This window comes from Mus caroli, chromosome 6 (genome assembly GCF_900094665.2).
Source record: "Mus caroli chromosome 6, CAROLI_EIJ_v1.1, whole genome shotgun sequence".
Classification (NCBI taxonomy): Eukaryota; Metazoa; Chordata; class Mammalia; order Rodentia; family Muridae; genus Mus; species Mus caroli.
Window position 1 is genome coordinate 67,668,036 of NC_034575.1, and position 20,901 is coordinate 67,688,936.

The 20,901-nt window shown below is 45.1% G+C and overlaps 1 protein-coding gene across 1 annotated transcript in view; it reads right to left on the bottom strand.

The window, feature by feature from the left end:
* The window catches only part of Rpia (ribose 5-phosphate isomerase A), a 26,076-nt gene extending 12,241 nt beyond the window's left edge, over window positions 1–13,835 (bottom strand). The window contains exons 1-3 of the mRNA XM_021165230.2: window positions 13,552–13,835; window positions 7,262–7,322; window positions 5,669–5,724 (exon numbers count right to left, since the gene is read on the bottom strand). Coding sequence (XP_021020889.1) covers window positions 5,669–5,724; window positions 7,262–7,322; window positions 13,552–13,815 — 381 coding nt within the window. The 5' untranslated portion in view covers window positions 13,816–13,835. The remainder of the gene's footprint in view (window positions 1–5,668; window positions 5,725–7,261; window positions 7,323–13,551) is intronic.
* Between the last annotated feature and the right edge of the window lie 7,066 nt (window positions 13,836–20,901).

The following is a 20,901-nucleotide window of genomic DNA, read 5'->3' on the forward strand; positions in this document are numbered from 1 at the left end:
CAGTCCCATGAGTATAACAGAGTGCAAGGCATGTTTACACAAAAATTCTTTAAGGTACACCCAGCTTCTTCCATAAAAATGGATATTGTTGAGACAGTGCCCAAATTTTAGGGTCTAGGGACAACGGCTGAGATGAGCACAAAGCCTGCGGCATTGGGACTGGCCCGGCCATAAGATACCAATGTAAACCACCCTCTTTCCCAGCGTTCCTGGACAACAGGTAAACATCTCCTCCTTGGACGAGACAAGCCGTATGTTCAACTTTTCCTGGCTTCTCTTCTGTCGAGGACTTTTAGCCCTCTATACTACCCTCTCCCCATTCCTGCATGTCAGCTCCCAATACCAAGAGACAAGTTCTACCTGGGATCCCCCCACACCCCTGTAGCTACACCAGGCAGAAACACAAAAGCACTCTCTATCAGGCAACCACCACTCTTAATCTCCAGAGAGGGCAACAGGAACTAAGGAACAAAAAACTTATCAACAAAGACAAAACCAGGGGGCTGGCGAGATGGCTCAGTGGTTAAGAGCGCCGACTGTTCTTCCTCTTCCAAACATCCCGAGTTCAAATCCCAGCAACCACATGGTGGCTCACAAACGAAATCTGATGCCCTCTTCTGGAGTATCTGAGGACAGCTACAGTGTACTTACATATAATAAATAAATAAATATTTAAAAAAATAAAAATAAAATAAATTCAGCCTGGTCTCCTTAGTTCCAGGCTAACCATGACTACGTGGAATTTAGATAGAGTAAGCATTGGAGTCTTGGCTGAAAATAATGTTTACAAATTAGTTTACAAATTATAACTCATGTACCAAAACGCACACACTCTTAAGTACTGTGGCAGACACAAAATGTACGCTAGATGTCTTTCCAGGACATAAAAAACAAAAAAACAAAAAAAACAAAAAAAAACCAAAGACAAAACCAGACATCAGCACCTAGATTACAGTCATCCCAAAACCAGATGCCTAAGCAACAGAGTAAAACACAGTAAATAGTAGCCACAGTAAATAGTAGCCACAGTAAATAGTAGTCACAGTAAATAGTAGTCTCCTTAGAGCCCAGCAACTCTACTACAGTAAGCCCTGAGAAAGGCAATATGGATGAAGCACAAGAGAAGGGCTTCAAAATAATAAATCCTCTTCCTGTTAAAAGTCCTAGCCAGGCGTGGTGGCTCACGCCTTTAATCCCAGCACTCGGGAGGCAGAGGCAGGCGGATTTCTGAGTTAGAGGCCAGTCTGGTCTACAAAGTGAGTTCCAGGACAGCCAGGGCTATACAGAGAAACCCTGTCTCGAAAAACAAAAAAACAAAAAAAGTCCTGAGAGACTAGGGATACAAGGGACATACCTCAACATAATAAAGACAACAAACCCAGAACCAACATCAACTTAAATGGAAAGAAACTGAAAGCAACTCTACTAAAATCAGGAACAAGGCAAGGTTGTCCCCTCTCTCCATATCTATTCAATATAGTACGTGAAGTCTTAGAGCAATAAGATAACTGAAGTAGATTAAAAGAATACAAATTGAGGCAGAGGCAGGCGGATTTCTGAGTTCGAGGCCAGCCTGGTCTACAAAGTGAGCTCCAGGACAGCCAGGGCTATACAGAGAAACCCTGTCTCGTAAAANAGAGAAACCCTGTCTCGTAAAAACCAAAAAAAAAAAAAAAAAAAAGAATACAAATTAAAAACGAAGTCAAAGTATATATTTGCAGAGGATGGCAGTATACATAAGTGACCTGAAAATTTCACCAGGAAACTCCTACAACTGATAAACACTTTCAGTAAAGTAGCAGGATACAAAATCAATATATACATAAATCAGTAGCCATATATACAAATTAGTATCCTATATACAAATGAGAAACAGACTGAGAAACAAATCAGAGAAGCAACACCTTTCACAATGGACTCAAATAATACAAAATGTTTGGATAACTGTAACCAAGCAAGTGAAAGGCTTGTATGATTAAAAACAAGTCATGAATAAAGAAATGGAAGACAATATCAGAACCTCATAAATTGGTAGTATTAACATAATAAAAATGCTTTTGGGCAGCCTACCAAAGGCAATCTAGAGATACAGTACAATTGTCATCAAAATTGATCATTGATCTTGAAAAGGTAATTTTCAGCTTCACATAGAAACAAAAAACCCAGGATAGCTAAAACGCTCCTGGATAAAGACTGCTGGAGTTATCAGTATCACATCTCTGATCTCAAACTGAGCTATGGAGCTATAGTAATGAAAACAGTGTGGTTCTGGCATAAAAACAGACATGTTGATCCACAGAATTTGATTATAGACCTGAACATAAATCCATACACCTACGGACACCTGATTTTTGATGAAGCAACTAGAAATACACCCTGGAAAAAAAAGACAGCATCTTCAACAAATGGTGCCGGACAAACGGAATGGCTCCATGCAGAAGAATCCAAATAGATCCATACTTATCACCCTGTACAAAATTCAACTTCCAAATGAATCAAAGACCTCAATTTAAGGCCAGACACACTGCATCTGATAGAAGAGAAAGTGGAGAATAGTTTTGAACTCAATGGCGGCACAGCAAAGGACTTTCTGAACAGAACACAATTAACACAGGCATTAAGATCAACAATTAATAAATGGGTCTCATGAAACTAAAAAGTTTCAGTATGTCAAGACACCATCATTCAAAGCAGCAGCTACAGAATGGGATAAGATTTTTAGCAACTACACACCAAACAGAGGACTAACATCTAAAATATACTTTTTTAAAAAATCAAAAAGCTGGACATCAAGAAAACAAGTACCTGATTGTAAAATGGGGTAGAGATCTAAACAGAATTCTCAAAAGAGAACACAAATGGCAGAGAAGCACTTAGAGAAATGTTCACCATCCTCAATCATGAGGGTAAGGCAAATCGAAATGACCCTGAGATTCCACCTTACACCTGTCAGAATGGCTAAGCTCAAGAACACAAGTGACAGCGAGGATGTGGAAGAAGGGAACACGCTTCCACTGCTGTTGGGAGCACAAACTTGACAGCCACTATGGAACTCAATGAGGCAGATCCTCAGAAAAATGGTAATTATCTACCTCAAGATCCAGCTCTACCACTTATGGGCATATATCCAAAGGATGCTTCCTCGTACCTCAAAACACTTGTGCAACCATGTTCATCACTGCTCTATTCATGATAGACAGAGAGTGGGTAAAGGGACCAACAGATGTGGGGGTCAAGAAGTGTGGTATACTTACACAAAGGATAATTACTCAGCAGTTAAAACAATGAAATTCACAGGTAAATGAATGAAGCTAGAAAAAAATCATCATGCTAATATAGTTTCCGGCGTAACGTGTTTTGTTCTTTTTTTTCTTTTTTCCTACACAGCAGTTTTATTGATTCTCTGGGAATTTCACATGCATCCAATCACATTCCTTCCCAATCCTTCCATGTTCTTCCCCACTTGTGACCTCCTACCTCAAAAGAAGTAAAAACATAAAAAATAAAAATAAAAATAAAGGAAAAAAATCATTCTGAATGAGTTAAGCCAGACCCAAAAAGACAATATGGGTTGCATTCACTTATACATGGATGTGCCAAGTCTGCCAAGACCTTGGTGGGGACAGAATGACATGGTTCCTGCCCCTGGGACAGGGCAACAGATGGGAGCTAGTGTCCAAGGCTGCCATGGTTTGTTTGTATGAAAAGTGTACATATTTTACATTCCTCCTCTAAGGAATGTCCTCCCTTAAGGAATGTCCTCCCTGTTAAAGATGACTCCAGGATAATCAGAAATGAGTCCCGGAGGCAAAGGTGTGGCTAATGTTTTATGGTAAACACCGGGGCCTTCAGGACAGCCCTTAAAGCTGTGAAAAATAACTCTAAAAATATGAGTTCAAAAATATATAATTTCTCAAAAAATAAGGATGCAATGTGAATTATAAGAGGGGCTTCATGAATCTGAAGGAACAAAGGCAGTTACACTATGAGCCAACTTGTCAGAAAGACACTAGGGAAGGAGATAAAGGAATTTAGGGAGTGGTGACCCCAGGAGATCCCACCCAGCTAAATTAGTTTGTGTTTACAAGGGCAGATTCCTGAGTTCAAGATCAGCCGCACGCAGAGCTAATTTATTAGATTTAGGTGAGGTAGAAAAAGTAATTTCAGGACAGGTCCCTACCCAGTTATCTTATTGTCTATGCTTAACAGAGGTAGACAGATCTTTGAAATCTTTTTTTTTTCTTTTTGGTTTTCCAAGACAGGGTTTCTCTGTGTAGTCCTGGCTGTCCTGTAACTAACTTTGTAGACCAGGATGGCCTCGAACTCAGAAATCTACCTGCCTCTGCCTCCCAAGTGCTGGGATCAAAGGCGTGCACCACCACTGCCCAGCAGATCTTTGAATTCTTTTGCAATGTTAAAAGGAAATGTGTGCTTGCTCTCTCCTAAGAATTAAGGGGCTTGGATCATGAGATGCTGACTCATAGGATAATTAAAAGGAAACCTAGAGTAAATGAGTGGATTGATCTGTAAAATAAAAGACTGGGTTTATGATCTGCAAGAGATGAGCTATCCAAAAATTTTTTAGAATAGCAAGGGAAAACTGCTTGGAGAATTGTCTTGAGCAGAACATAAAGAGAGCTGTCTCGAGATCTCCAGAGAAAGCAGATCAGAGAGAAAGAAAGCAGAACAGAGAGAAAGCAGGCTGGAAAATTGTCTCGAGGAGAGCACAGGCCACCAGCTTTGACCCTCAATTCGTCTTCAAGTTGTTGGCCCCAAACACCCCTTCTCTCAGAACCCCTCTCCAAGCAGGAGCTGGCCCTCAGCATGGGTATTAGCTGTTAAGTCTTGACTGGGGATGGACTGGCTGACCCTAGGAAGGGGAAATAGGGTAGTTATGAATGCATGGAGGGGGTGAAACAGGAAGATCAAGTGGAATGAGGAGAGGTGAGGGAGAGGGAAGAACAGATAAAACTATGGCTTCCAGCTTCTTCAGGGTTCCCAGCTCTCCCACCTGTACACAGCCACTGTGGGAATACTCAACTTTTCTTATAAACCCACTTGTAAAGCAATTGTTTCTCTCGGTTCTATTACTCTGGCAAACTTTCCTCACTGAAACAGCCATTGGTGGATAGAATTGTATAAAGTCAGATGAAAACAGAGCTTCTCAGTCTACTTACTCTCTCTCTTTCCCGGCTCCTCTGCCTTCCCCATCCAGTTCTGCTATTGTATAATCAAACCGTGAACTACACTTATATTACTATAACATCCCAAATTCTTTTCGTGAAGTTCCCTTCATCCCTTTACAGGATAATAGTCCCTGAGGCTAAAGGCCACACAGTTGTCTCTGCATACTCCAAACAGAGCCTAACTCATAAGAAAACATCAAAGTAAATGAAACAAATAAAATTACACCCCCAGCTGGGCATGGTGGAATATGCTTTTAATCTCAGCACTCAGGAGACAGAGGCAGGAAGATGAGTCTACAGACCAGGTCAGCCAAGGCCTCTGCCTCAAAAAATTACACCAAACATTTGGTCAGCTCCTCCCCTGAGCCTGGCTCCCTCAAGGAAACCATCCTGGATTAACAACACAAAGCTGGAGTACAGTGGAACCCAGAAGACCTGACAGCGGCTAAGACATGGACGGAGACACATGGGACATGATGTACCTGGAAAGATGTGGGGATGCAGATGAGGTCCAGATTCTCTTGCTTCACTCTTTCAGCTGTGGAGACAAGAGTCACACTGGTATTGTTCAACTCCCCACAATTGATTTTATGGTCCCACGTGCATTTCTAAAATCCAACCAAAGGGGAAAGACCAAAAGCCTATCTTCCACTGACAGCTGCCTCTGCAGACACTAGAGGGCCTGGGAGGCAAGAATGACCACAGGAAAAGCCATTTCAGTGGTACTGCTGCTGTGGGTCTGCAATTTGCTAAGAGCTGTGTATTCAACCTTTTTAAACCAGATAACCCAAGAGATAAGTTATGACTATCACCCTTCTTTGCACATGAGGAAACAGGGTCACTGAGAAGTAAATTACCTTAGTAGTCACACAGCTACCCCATGGCTGGAATATGGTCCTTAGTGGTCTTTCTTCCCTTTCCCGTTATTTTTAGGGGTGGAGGAGGGCAAGGTAGGGCTCAAGACAGGGTGTCTCTATTTGGCTCTAGCTGTCTTAGAACTCTTTAGCCCAGGCTGGTCTTGAACTCAGATCCACCTGCCTCCCCCAGTGCTGGGATTAAAGGTGCGGGCCACCTCTGCCCTTCTGGCAGCTGACTCTCAATCTTAGCTACAATCCTACAGTGCCTTTCCAGGGAAGCATCAGACTTCACTTTGTATTTATTAAGAAACATAAGGACCTATAGGCCCCAGAGGATGATTAAAGGTTGGGACAGGTACGGATTAGTTTTAAATTTGTTTATTCATTTTAAACTTTTAGGAAATCTTAATGAGTCTTTAAAAGCTGTCTTCTTTAAATATCGAGTCCTTTAGTTAAGTCTGTCTCTTGGAAGGTTTAGTGGTTACTCCTATGAATCCACAGTAATTCCTGTGGCCTAAAATTCTCCATACACAGGGTTAAGGTGGTTACGTACTGAACACTAAATCTCCCATCAGCCACTTCCCGATCACAACAGGAACCTGGGTTTTGCCTCCTAGGCTCTGACCCTTGGCACCTGCCAAAGATGGGCATTTGGGCAAGCCACTCCCAGGCTTTGTTTTTACCAACAAAGAGCAGGGTTGCAGAACCTGTTGAGCAGTCACCGGAGCTGATAATGCCTGAGCCTTTCCTAAGTACAGAGAGGACCCAATCAAAGTGAAGTCATACCTACAAAAACCAGCCACCAACTGCAGGGACCTCATCCTTGTCCTGTCACAGACAGGACACCGTGACCTCAATTTGTTTGTCTGAGAAACACACAGGTTTCCGAGGAAACCGGAGACCGATACAGAAACCGTGATCTGTGTACACCATCACAGTCTGCTGGGGCCTCACCTAAGTCAATTTCTCCCCTCTGGCTATACACGATAAACACAGGCATCGGCTCCCCAAAGTCAGCCATAGTGGACCAAAATCCTCTTTCCTAAGAGCAGAAACCCTCAGCTAACCTCAGATGAACAGCATGTTCTTCCCATCTCCACAAGGCTGAGTGGGGACTAAAACAAAGGCCACACCTGAGCCACCACACCTGAGCCCATCCCCTCCCCTTCCTCCACCTCCTACTCCCATGAGCATACAGGAAACGGTCTGAGGACATACCTATTCGCTGCACAGCGTGGACAATTGTAGAACCACTCCCAATTCCCAGCACTTGGTTATTCTGCCAAAAAGAGAGATGGAAAAGCAAAATTCATTACTACGGTAGTTTTACTACTCTCTTGATCTAGACTTTTAGAGCACTGAAATCATCATGAACAACAGTTCATAGCACAGGTGCAAGGCAGGTACCTTTACAGACCTGTAACCTCTGAAGCTCAGAGCTGTGCTTTATCCTGCTATCCCGCAGACAGAGCCCTCCTCGTTCCTTTCTGACACTAATACCATCCCCATTCACCATTCCTCCATATACACACCCCAAACCAATAATGGGTGGCTCAAGTATTTACACCGTGTAACAGCCCCACAGTAACTGAAGCTGGCCTCACAGAAATGGCCTGCAAATAAGAGTGGAAGGTTCCTGGCCAATCCAAGGGAGGGTATGACATGGGAGGGAGAGGGAGGGAGAGGAGGGGAAGGGAGAGGAGGGGAGGGGAGGGAAGTGGGGAGGGTCACGCTGGGCGTGGGAAACCAGAGCCTGGGCAAGCATGGAAAGCTGGGCCTGCCCTCTGGCTTCATTCCCACACAAGCTCAGCTCTTAGGACACAGGAGACTGTCATCTTCACAACTGTAACCCAAGAAAGTTCAGGGATACATCATGCCTGCCAGCCAGAATTCTGCCCATGTCAGCAAAAGAACAGGATAGGAGGGGAGGGGAGGGAGTGACTTCAGAAGTAAATCTTTCTTCCATCCAGCTCACACCAAGGGGCCCTACTTTTCATGGGAAGAAAAATGAAAGCCTAGGAAGTCTTCGTTCCCATAGCAAAACTCTGGGCTGGAGGCCTGACACTGTGAGGACTAGCGTGTTCAATCCAGCCCCAATCCCAGAATGGAAGTATAATGGTGAAAGGATTTTACTCAATGTAGCTACACTAAGACACAAAGCAAGCATTTGGCCATCCCCAGGGCACTGGTGTGAGCTTTGATTTTTGGTAGGAGGGAGGGAGGGAACAAGAGAGACACATAATTAAGCAATGCTGGTCAGACTCTGCTCTGTTGGATCACTATCACAGTTAAGATGCCTGCCTCAAAGACATCCTTCTGGCTGGAGTAAACCCAGCATGAAAGGACTACTACTTACAGGGTGACTTCATCACACAGCAATTATGTCCCTAGCTTCCAACACTAAGGCTTCCATCCTAAGAAAGAGAAGATACCTATGGCCAGATGATAGGACCACAAAGAAAAACCAACAGGACACTATCAAAACCAATATGGAGCTTGGCTCCTAAGCAACTTCCCGGAACACCCTACCCTCAGGCTATGGCAAAACCACCACCAACAGAGCAGCAGCCGACACTGAACCCTGCCTGGACTAGCAGTTCTCAGCCTGGGGTCTCAACCCCTTTGGGGTCAAATGACCCTGCCACATGGGTCACAAGTCAGATATACTGTATGTCAGATATTTACATTATGATTCATAATAGCAACAAAGTTACAGTTACAAAGTAGCAATGAAAATAATTTTATGGTTGGGCATCACGACAACATGAGGAACATGAGGGTCACAGCACTAGGAAGGTGGAGAAACAATGGCCTAGAAGACCCACACTTGCCTTCCACCAAGTACTTACACCAACCTACATATCTTAATAAGCCAAATTTCACAACCATCCCTATTACCTAGAGACCCACTGGCTCACTTGCAACAATGCAAGAAAAAAAACTGAAGATTTTGAAGTAAGCCAAAAGATTAATAGATTCCTTCAATAGAATTGTAGTACCTGTATTATGCAATCCTACAAGAATGTGTGCAATTTTACAGCTCTGTAAAGGCTGACCTCTGCCTGTAGAAAACTGTTAGTATATCTTGTCCATAAAATTTAATTCACTGTGTTCTATGAAATGCAACTCGTCATTACCCTATATTTATTATACAATAAATTTTAGTCTTTAAAAATTCATTTCATTTTATTCATATCCCATTAATTTAATATGTTGAATAAAATATTGATATAAGAACAGCTAATGTCCTGACCATGTTACCTTTTAACCCTATCTACCACACACACACAACCTCACTTTAAACAATTCAAGGAGTTAGATTGCTGAAAGAACACAGTTTCTCAAATGTCTTGGAGTGGGACAACTATTAGCAATTCACTTGGCAAGGGAAAGGCTATTGTGAAACTTCCTCGTAGGAGGAAGAAACTAAGCTACAGTTAAAACCCCCAGTGTGCAGGGGTGGCCCCACGGCTCCAGGGCCCGGCATCCCATGCCTCATTTATTCCTTCTCAAAATTAGACTACATCTAAAACTAAAAGACAGAATGACCAACAACTACAAGGAATTTAGAAATGTAAACAAATTAAATCCTGATGGCAATCACACTTAACACACTAAAAATGTTTCTAGCTGGGCCTCTCCTACCTACTTTGCCCATCATTGTCTGTGGGCTTCTGTGGAGGGGGGAGGGGGGGCTCTTTTCAGATTATTGCATAAGGAAGTTCACAAGGCAATGTTAAAGGCAGTAAATGGTAGCACTGTGCAAGCTGTGGGGGTTTTTAAAAGGGGACAGAGGGAAACTGTACTTTTGCAAGGAAATTCTCACTTTAGAAAGTCACAGGCACTTTTTGTTTTTGTTTTTGTTTTGAGACAGGGTTTCTCTGTGTAGTCCTGGCTGTCCTGAAACTCACTCTGTAGACCAGGCTGGCCTCAGAAATCCACCTGTTTCTGCCTCCCAAGTGCTGGGATTAAAGGCATGTGCCACCACACCCGGCAAGTCTCAGGCACTTAAACCCAGGGATTTAAGGCAGTCATTCTTGGCCAATCCAGTCTGTCAGAAACTGGCCTGCAGTCTTGCCTGTTCACCAAGTAGCTGGGTTGACTCCACATGCCAGAGGCTTGACATTATCAGTGTGGGCAAACTTCCTGCCTGCCTTCACAATTTTATCTTGATCAGCAGCAGTTCCCAGGACAATAGACTGAGGGTCTTCCTGAGGTTTCTGTTGAATTCTTGTAGAAATAGAATCCTCAATGCTGACAGCAAACAGGCCATCACCCTTACGTGCACCAGCAAACGGGTGGAAGACAGGAGGTTCTGGATACAGGACACGTGGTAGGATTTCTTTACCAATAGACACAGCCTGCACAGGTGGCGGCAGAAGGAGAGGGATGAGCACTAGGAAGGGAGGGGACTCAATGTCTGTGTGTTATTTGCTTGTTTATTGAGATCAGAGAGTCTCACTAGGTACTCCTGGCTGCCTTGGAACTATGCAGACCAGGACGGCCTCAAACTCGAGATCTGCCTGCCTCTGCTATCAAGTGATTAAAAGTGTACACCACACCCAGCAATTTGCGTTTTAAACCTGGTAGAAGCCATCACACCCAGCAATTTATGTGTCTTTTAATCTGGTAGAAGCCCAGGTTAACATATTCTTCCAAACTCACCAAATTAACCAAGAGGCTCAGCCTACCAGAGCCAACTTTACCGATTTCACCTTCCAGGATGCCATCGAGAAGGCAGTGCACCTAATAAAGTCATCAGCTGTCCCACGAACTCAAAATGCAAGGGAGTCAAATAAAGGAACCTAACAAAATATTTAAGACAGCTAAATATCAAGATGTGAAGTATCCAAATAATGGTGAACACCTCCATTTCTTAAAGCCTAAATAAACGTAACCTGGCCTTCACATTTGACCTGAGGCCAAATCTGATTACCAGACTCCTCATTAGCTCACATCAGTCCTAGCAGCCATGTAGCACAAAGGCCAACTCAGTACATCAGACAGGCTCTATTCTAGATGAACTGCAGGGTCTGCTAGATCTTGCCACCTTCAAACAAAATAACAGGTCCAAGAGTGAGTGCCATAGCCAAAGCCAAATTGGTGCAAACTGGCCCGACAGCTGATAGCCCTTCTAAAAGGCAAGGCTAAACAGCAAGCTGTCAAGTCCAATGTGGTAATCTCATGGATCTATAAGACTGGCTTCGATGGGCTAAGGCTCTTGGTGTATGTGGTGAGTTTGGAATAGTATGTCAGTAAAACAGGCTTCTACCAGATTAAAAACACAAAAACTGCCAAGTACGGTGATGTATCACTTTAATCCTAGCATTAGAAAGGCAAGACAGGCAGATCTCTGTGAGTTTGAAGCCAGCCAGGTCTACATAGTAAATCCCAGGGCAGTCAAAAATACCTAGTAAGACTGTCTCAAAAAAAAAAAAACTAATAATAATATTAATACTGTCTGCCCACTAGTTTCCTTGGGTTAGGCCAATCTCAAATCAAAGCCCAGGCTCCACAGAGAGCAAAGGATGAAGAAACAAACCATGAAGATAGCAGAGCTGTCTACACTAACCCTTCTGAGGTAACTACACCTTTAGAATCAGGCAGGTCTGGACCTGGTGACAAAGATTCAACTGAGAATTCTGAGTTCTCCATCTACCCTGGAGTAGAAATAGTCACGGTGGAACACCAGCGGGCTGAGGGGACTGGAAACCCCACACTCAGAAAGCCTACAAAAAGGGCCACCAAACCCACAACCCCCAACGTCCATATCAGTGTTCCCACTCCACACAACTCACTGACCACTGCCTAGGCAGCCCTCACTGTACTCCATGCTGAATGTATAGATAGCATTAAGTCTCCTCCCACAGCTCACAGGGAGTTGGGCAAGAGAAACGCACAGAAAACTAGAACATAGGTCATGCTGAAGTGTCTGGGAGTCCAGATCAGAGGGAGCTGGGTGTGCCACCTACCTATAATGCCAGCCCTTGGGAGGCAGAATCAAGTGGGTAAAGCTGAGTGGTGAGACACACCTTTAATCCCAGCACTCGGACAGAAGCAGGTAGATTTCAAAGCTAGCATAGTCCACATATCAAGTTCCTCCCTTGAGATGTGCTAGCCAGCCAGTCAGAGGGGAAGGGAGGGTTTCAAAGCCAGCCTGAGTTTCAAAATAGGAAGAGGAAATCGTCGTCTCCTAGTCTCCTTAAGAAAAAAGCCAAGGGAAAACTGAAAGTAGTAAAGTCCTTTGAATATGGCTGGAACATGAGGGGAAGGCTTGCAGATTTTAATTTAGTCAAATACATAACGATAAGGCAAAGGTCAAGGAGACGTGTACCACTAAACATTAACAGGATAACTAAGATAATGGGCTCTCCTGAGGTATGGATTTCATTTATCAATCTATTAAGTCACTACATAAAGGCATTTTGAAATCTCTCTTTACTGTCCCAGTTTTACCCCTGTGGCACTGAGTTCCAAACACAGAGCCAAATTACACATTTTAAATTCATATTCATACCCCACACCCTCTTAATTCAAGTATAAAATCCTATGCTAACTAGATGAGCAAAAAGCTACCCTAGAACAGAAGAGCCCTGCCTGAAGCAAAAATGGTGTTCTTCTATAGAACAGGCAAGCCTGAGGTTATCAGACCCGGCCCCGCCCACTCAGGCCACCCTCACCCTAGGCAGGAAGATAAAGCTCTAAGAACAACGACTTTGCAAAGTAACTTTGGGCAGCACGGCTTTAACAAGTGAAAAGAATTCCCTTTAACGAAGATATGGATTCTGATAACGCGATCTAAGAAATAGAAAACAAGACCAGGAAACTTCACCACAGGGCAACAGAAGTAATACAATTAAGATAATTAACCTGCTACGTACGGGACAGCAAACCCACCTACACTAAGAGTCCACTCACAGCACCACACCTGCCACTTAACAAATGTGGACACAGCCTTACTAACTGCAAAACATCTGGACCCCTCCTAAAAAGCAGCACTTCCAGATGTCTGTCCACCCGGCCCTGTCAACAGTAACCTGATGGCTTCTTTGTAAAGACAGCACTCTAGCTCCTCAGCGGGAGGAGCTGAAAAGCCTGTTTGGAGTAAAATTTCAAAACACTTCGCAAAACAGCTCCGCTGGCTTCGCGGTAAGTGAGAAGTGAAGAACAGCAGCCTCGGGGCTCACCATTTTCAATGGGCTGATTAGGAGTCACGCATTAACAGCCTGACAAGACTCTAAAACAGAGCACAGCCAGGCTCTACTGTGCACCCAGTTCCAGCCGGACAGGGAATCTTTGTAGCCAAGGCTCCAGTTGGGGGAAGAGTTGACACCCACCCATTCGGGGTCTAGAAGGCCTTTCAAGGGTTGGGAAGTACAGCGCGAATTCGGGTACAAGGCTCACCCTCTCCCCTCTCTCGCAACCCTCGCCCTTTCAGGAGTCAGGCGCACCCGGGCAGTGCCCTGGGCGCGCAGCACGAAGCCATCACGCCGCCACCAGCTGCCCACCTTCACGTGGTTCTCCACCGCCGTGTGGCTCGCCAGCTTCTTAGCCTCTTCGGCCTTGGACATCGTGGAGGGGGCCGGGCCGCCCGCGCTCGAGCCTCCCTTGTCGCCGTGGGTCTCCGAATGTGCACGCCCCGGCAACTGCACGTGGGAACCCGAGAGGCCCCAGTTGTTCCCGCCCCCGCCCGAGGCCGCGCCCCCGGCCCGCCCGGGCAAAGGGGCCAGGACCCGCCCGTAGAGGGTGCTGAAGGGCCCGGGGCGCTGCATCCCGCCGCCTCGCTCCAGCCTCTCCGGCCGCCCCACCCCCAACTCCTCCGGAAACCCGCTCGCTTGCGCAACCTGGCCCGCGCGTATTGCTAGATGCGTGTTGCTGGGAAATGTAGTCCTGCGGCGACAGTGGTTCCTAGGCCCTTCTGCATTCGGGACTACAAGTCCCACAATACGATCGACCTAGTGTGCAAATCGCCCGCCTTGACTTCAGACTTTCTGTCCGGAAGGTCCGGGTAACTGCTGTCTAGGAAGCTAATAACTCCCTACCTTGGGGTCAAGTGTTTACACCTTTAGGTGAACTCCAAGAACCTTTCCGGCTGTACGCGTATTCTAGAAAAAGAGAGAGACCTATTAAAAACCTGACCTTGTTTGCCCAGCAAATGAGAACGTTGCTGTGTTGTAAGCGAATCCTCAGGCAAGTGGTTCTACCAACACAACGGCCTTAAAAAAAAAAAAACTTTTAATTACATTGTATTATTTAAGTTGTGCTTGTGGAGGCCAGAGAACAACTTGCATAAGTCCGTTATCTGACCATCTTGGTAGTGTCAGTCAGTACTTTACCGGCAGAGCCATCTTCTTACAATGCTCTAGAGTCACTCCTTGATGACACACTTGGGACTCCCAGGTCTTCTGATGTCTGTGCTAGACCTTCACAAACCCAAGATTACAAGTTCAATCAGTAGCTCCCGCCTTGGACATTGTTCTGCTCTTGGTATTGGATACAGGGTGTCTAAATGGAGCCTGGCCACGAGCGCACAGGCCAGTGTGCCTTATTGGGCTTCCCCTTTTCTGCCTTTAGTTTGCTGCTGTATAAGGGGTGAGGAATGCTTATCACCACCTTTACAAACGAGAGAAACTAGTGCTGACCAAACCTTACTGAACACTTGCAAGTTCTTGGTCTCATTCAGCAGTCCTAGTGGCCTGAACTCACTGTAGAGGTCAGTCCAGGCTGGCCTGGAACTTGAAGCATTTTTCCTGATAATGGGATTACACCACCAAATAGGTCTGGAAGTCCTTTTTGTTGTTTTGTTTGGGTGTTTTGAGACAGGATCTCTCTTTGTAACCATGGCTGTCCAGGAACTCTGTAGACCAAGATGGCCTTGAACTCACAGAGATCAGCCTGACTTTACTTCCCCAGTGCAGAGGTTAACGGTGTGTGCCTGCAAAGGGCATGTGCCAGCAATCCCCAAGAGCTAGAATCTTCCAGGAATCCTTAGGAACAATAAAGACCAAGACTGGTCTCAATGCATCTTTGCAACTTTTTTTTAATATTTGTTTATTTATTTATTATATGTAAGTACACTGTAGCTGTCTTCAGACACTCCAGAAGAGAGCATCAGATTTTGTTACGGATGGTTGTGAGCCACCATGTGGTTGCTGGGATTTGAACTCAGGACCTTTGGAAGAGCAGTCCGCACTCTTAGCCGCTGAGCCATCTCACCAGCCCCCCATTTTTGCAACTTTTATAACCTGAGTTTTATCTTTATCAGACTGTAATCCTGCCCAAGGCACTCAGGAACCACTTGATAGTCTCCTTTACCAAAAAAAAAAAAAAAAAAAAGAAGAAGAAGAAGAAAATTCTTCAGCCACCATTACAAATGTAACTTCAGGACCCACCAAAATCAGGTGTGCCACTATTGTTCGGACACTTACATGAGACTCCCTCTTGAGGAGCCCACATCCATACAAGGGTAGTATCTTAGAGTTATTATTGTTGCTGTGATGAAACACCATGACTAAAAGCAACTTGGGGAGGGCAGGGTTTATTTGGATTATATATCTGGAATCACAGTTCATTGAGGGAAACAATGTCAGGAACCTGGAGGCAGAGGTGCTGTTTACTGGCCTGCTCTTCATGGCTTACTCAGTCTGCTTTCTTACAACACCCAGAACCACCAGGACAGATGGAGCCCCACCCACAATGGGCTGGGTCCTCTCATACCAATCACTAATTAAGAAAATGTCCTACAGGCTTGCCTCCAGAACGATTTTATGAAGTCATTTTCTCAGCTGAGGTTCCCTCCACTCAGATGGTGAGCATGTGTCAAGTTGACATAAAACTGCAAAACAGATAGTATCTCCCTTCATATTAACCCCATATTTAAATATGAAATAAAACCACTTTATAATAAACTGAACTATGATTTGGATCCTGGATCTACCAGAGTAGACGTCTCTGGAAATAGCTCTGACTCCTGCAGTCACTCAGCACTGTGAAGCTGTGTCTCTGCCACATACCCCCCTGACATTGGCAGCAGGGTCTCACAAAGCTGACCAGTCCAGCCTTGACCTCATTCCGTAGCCCAGGCATCCCTTGAACTTTCAGCCCACATGCTAGGATGTAGCTAGAATTACACCACTAGTTCAGAAGGTCTTTCCTCGATCCTTTATTCTTTACTTAATTTGTGCTTAGCATTCATCAGTCTGCTGCTCACACACAAAAGATCCTCAACGTGTATCTGAAGCAAGGTAGATTAGCACACATTCCATGCCTCAACGCTACACTCTGCCTTCAGTCATTCAGAATTCCTGTCCTTTAGTAAGCACGGTTAGCTATGGGACTAAGCACGTTATCAAAACTTCACTGTTTGTAGGGCATGGGAAGCAGAGGTACGTGGATTTGAGGGAGTTCCAGGCCAGGCTGCCTAAATAGCAGAGTTCCAGGTCAGCCTAGGCAACATAGCAAGACCCCGGCTTCAAAAACCAAAAGACAGGGCCTAGAGAGATAAGCGCTTGGTGCTCTTGTAGAGGGTGGACTTGGAGTTTCCAGCACCTCACATCATGCAGCTTGCAAACACATATAGCTCCAGGTCCAGGGGATCGGACATCCTCATCTGACCTCTCACATGATACACAGCCCTACATTTAGACATCCACACACATAAAAGATAAAAGTAGAACTTTTAAACCTTCACGCTATTTGTATCTCAACGACACTGAACTCTACTCCCCCTTTTGTAGGCTGCCCCTTGAGTGAGTGTCCTTCCTTTTACCTTTACCCTTCTCTTAGTCTGCTTTGTTGTAATCCCCAAAATCTTAACAGTTCTATAGTTTTTTGTTTTTTGTTTTTGGGTTTTTTTTTTTTGTTTTTGGTTTTTTTTTTTTTTGGTTTTTTTCGAGACAGGGTTTCTCTGTGTAGCCTTGGCTGTCCTGGAACTCACTTTGTAGACCAGGCTGGCCTCGAACTCAGAAATCCTCCTGCCTCTGCCTCCCGAGTGCTGGGATTAAAGGCGTGTGCCACCATGCCCGGCTTCTATAGTTTTTCTAAAGCCCAAAGTTTCTTCTAGAACTAAGGCATTCTCTGCAAGCCCCTGCAAAACAAAACAGTTTACGTTACAACCACTGTAGGCGATAGAGCACTTGACCAGCATGGTAGATCAATCCCTGGTAGTGGAAAAGAACAAGTTATAAATTACATTATACAATGGCCCAAAGTGAGCATCCTCATCCCAAAGTGGAGGAATGGGGACACAGCAAGGAAATAAACGCGACCAAACCAAGACAGAAACCCAGCAGGGCAAACACCAAATCTTGTACCAGCATCTGGGGCTCTTATCAGTATCACCAAACTCCAACATCCTGGGGTAGCCCTGACCCTCTAGGTCTGCCACCTAAAGCACATGCTGTTTCTCTCTTGGGCCAGCCCCACTCATTGCCTATAGCTTTCTTTGGACGGCATCCTACAGTCTTGGCATTTTCAGCATAATGGGGTCTCTACTGCAACTTAGTCTTACCTTCATAGCTCCCCTCACTAACCGCTACAGTGTGTTAAATCCTCATGAGCTTTAAGCTTGTTAAAATGGATGTAGAGAGCAAGGAGGCTCTCCTGTCTCCTTGCTGTCACCATAGATCTAAGAAGCATGTTTATCTCCAGTGTCCGCCAAAGCTCCATGACCTAGGTCAGACTGGACCCCTAACTCTGTGACAGGGAGAATGGGAGAGAACTAAGGGTACTAAAACTCTTGTGCCACCAGATGGTAGCGGCACACACCTTTAATCCAAGCACGTGGGAGACAGAGGCAAGCAGATCTCTGAGTTCCAGTCTAGCCTGGTCTCCAGAGCAGGTCCCAGGACAGCTAAGGCTACACAGGAAAAAAAAAAAAAAAAAAACTGTCTCAAAAAGACAAAAATCAAAACAAAACAAAAAACTTCGTGGCCTTGAGAACAGCTAGAAAGTGAACCATGTCCAACAGAGTTTACATGCCTACCAGAGAACCTAGAACCCAGAAGGTCATCCATGGAGAGAAAACTGTGAATTAGAAACCCCAGCTACAGCTGGGCGAGGTGGCGCACTCCTTTAATCCCAGCACTCAGGAGGCAGAGGCAGACGGATCTTTGAGTTCTAGGCCAGCCTGGTCTACAAAGTGAGTTCCAGGAAAGCCAGGGCTATACAGAGAAACCCTGTCTCGAAAAACCAAAAAAAAAAAAAGAAAGAAAACCCAGCTATGCTTCAACAGCGTTCCCCCAGTCTATGTCTTCTGGGTGCTGTAAGAACTGGTCCCTCACCACCAGCAGCCATCTCTATGGGGTATTGTGAGTGGCCCAAATTGATTATGGCTCACTGTCTGCCTGCTGCTTCTCTATATCCACCACTTGGCATTTATTCTTTTACGTTTCTTGCTATATAGTTAATAAATGCACTCCTTTGAAACCAAAAGTACAGCCACCACAGGTCATTGTCCAGACTGTACAAAAGAGCCTTTCAGGACCCCTTGCATGGAATCCAACCAGGCTACATATTGTTCGATGTTAATGGCTTCAGGGCAAGTCTCCATGACACAATAACTCATTTTTCATGCCCACAAACCCACATAAATAACACTGTCAGGCTCTCTTAGCTACTTGAGACATAGCCTGGCCCTTTTACAGTACCAGAACGGGAGTGGCCCCGTGCCTTAGTAGCTGAACTTCTCCAGGTAGTTGCTTTCAAGCAGAGACCACCCTCTGTTGCATCTTTGGCTCACTCCTTTTAAATGAACTTGCATTTTCACAGTGTGAAGCTTGCCACGGATGATGCCCCCCCCCCAATACCATTCCTACTGTCCCAGTACAGAGCATAAGCTCTGTCTGTAATGGTGCTGATCTTGATAACTGTGGTTGGTTTCCCCAGCCTACCTTGCCTGCTATTTTAATCTCATACTCCCTTCCTTTTTTCATATATTTCTACTGAGGGTCACTATAGATCTAACAAAGAGCAGTTACCATGCTACATCCTGGATGTTATGCTGTAAAAATTTCCTCCCCAAACAACTTAGTCCATTGTTTTTTTAATTCGGCCTCACTCATTTTCTCAGGAAACGGACAGGATGCAGAGATACTTTGCCAGAATGCAATGTGAATGGCTTCTAGCCCAGTTCCCAGCAGAGTTAAGATTCCCTTGAAAATCTCATGATACAAATTTCTTTCAGCATTCTGGTTTTCCAGTTTCCTTCCAAAATGACCCATTAAGCTATACGTTCTGCATTCTAGGCCTTCTGTAGTTCACAGCTCCGAACTCTTCTGTGTCCCTGTGGCAAACCAGTTCCAGAAGCCAGGAACCATACAGTCAAGTCGCCAAAGCAGTAACCCCATCATATTACTGGCCTTTTATAGAAGTTACTTGTTATCACAACAAAGTCAGCCTAAGGAAGAAAGAATTTATGTTAGCCCACAGTCTGAGAGGACAAGACCCATCATGGCAGGGAAGCCTTGGTAGCCGCTCCTTGGTCCACAGTACACACCAGAATGCAAAGGAAGGGTAATACCAGAGCTCAACCCACTTCTCCCTTCTTCACTTATTCACTCTGGGAACGGGGATACGTGGCTGGTGCCACCCACATTCAGAGTGGATCTTCAGTTAAACTCTAGAAACATCCTCATAGATATACAGCGAGTCATCACACACATCAAGTTGACAATGGAAATCAACCATCACAGTCACCAACCACCCAGCTACAGTCTTCTCAACGCTACCCATTTAGAAATTGTGGGCGGAAAAGAAATTGTGAGTCTGATCTTTGGTACCTTTTTGTCCTTTGGCACTTGGCAGCTTTGAGTGACATCAGGTGGTGCCCTCTAGTGGTCAGCTCTGCACTAGCCTCTGGCATCAGGACTGGGCTCTCTCCTTACTGCCCCCGCCCCCACCATAGCTGCGCTTTAAGATCTCTGATGCTTACCAGCTCAGCCTACACTATTACATGTAGCAAGAAGAGATTGCTGAGACCTAATGCTACAACACCAGTGGAGATAACAGAAGAGAGTATCTCCCAGATGACTTACTGAACCACTTCAAGGTTCTAACAAAGTAAAATCCTTTTTTGAGATAGGTTCTCACCATGTAGCTTAGGACTGCCTCCAACCAGTGATTCTCCTCCTCTGCTTCCTAAGTGCTGTGACTGTAGGCATGTGTCACCATTCGCAGGAACAACGTGGAGTGGTCTTGATGTTGTTGTTGTTGTTGCTGTTGCTGTTGTTGTTGCATGATGCTTTCCTTGTTGTTTACCCCCAGTGCTAGGAATCAGCTGCAGGACCTTGTCCACACCCAGCAAGCACTGTACCACTGTGCCTCATCCCTAGGCTTAGCCTTCTTTATAATCTTAATGGCCACCAAACCCTCCCCTTCACCACACCAGCTTTCTTCCTTCCTTCGTGGGATCCAGTGGACCTGGGTTAGTTAAGATTCCAAGGAATTCTTGGAAAAGAGTCCACAGAATAAGAATAAAGGACCCCAGGAAGTTGAGCACACAATTCTGAACCATTGCTTTTGGTGAGAGGGAGGGGTGCTTGGGTCTGCAGAGGCTTTATCAATGCTCTCCCGAGGGCTCCCAGGAGAACCAGTTTGAGATACGCTGGTCTAAGTGGGCTGCACTGCTGAGATGAAGGCATGTCTGGGGAGACACACGGTCACCATTGTGAGTCTATCTAGGCTTCAGTGAAAACAAACAAAAAAAATCTATCCCTTGGTTTTCCCACATCCATCTCTTCTTCTTTCTCCACTTTTCTTCAAAGCGTGAAAATTTGGAAGGTGATAAACTAAAAAAGAAAAAAAAATGTATCTAGTCCTGCAGAGAGACTTGATGTGCCAGGTTTGGGGGATTCCCGAGG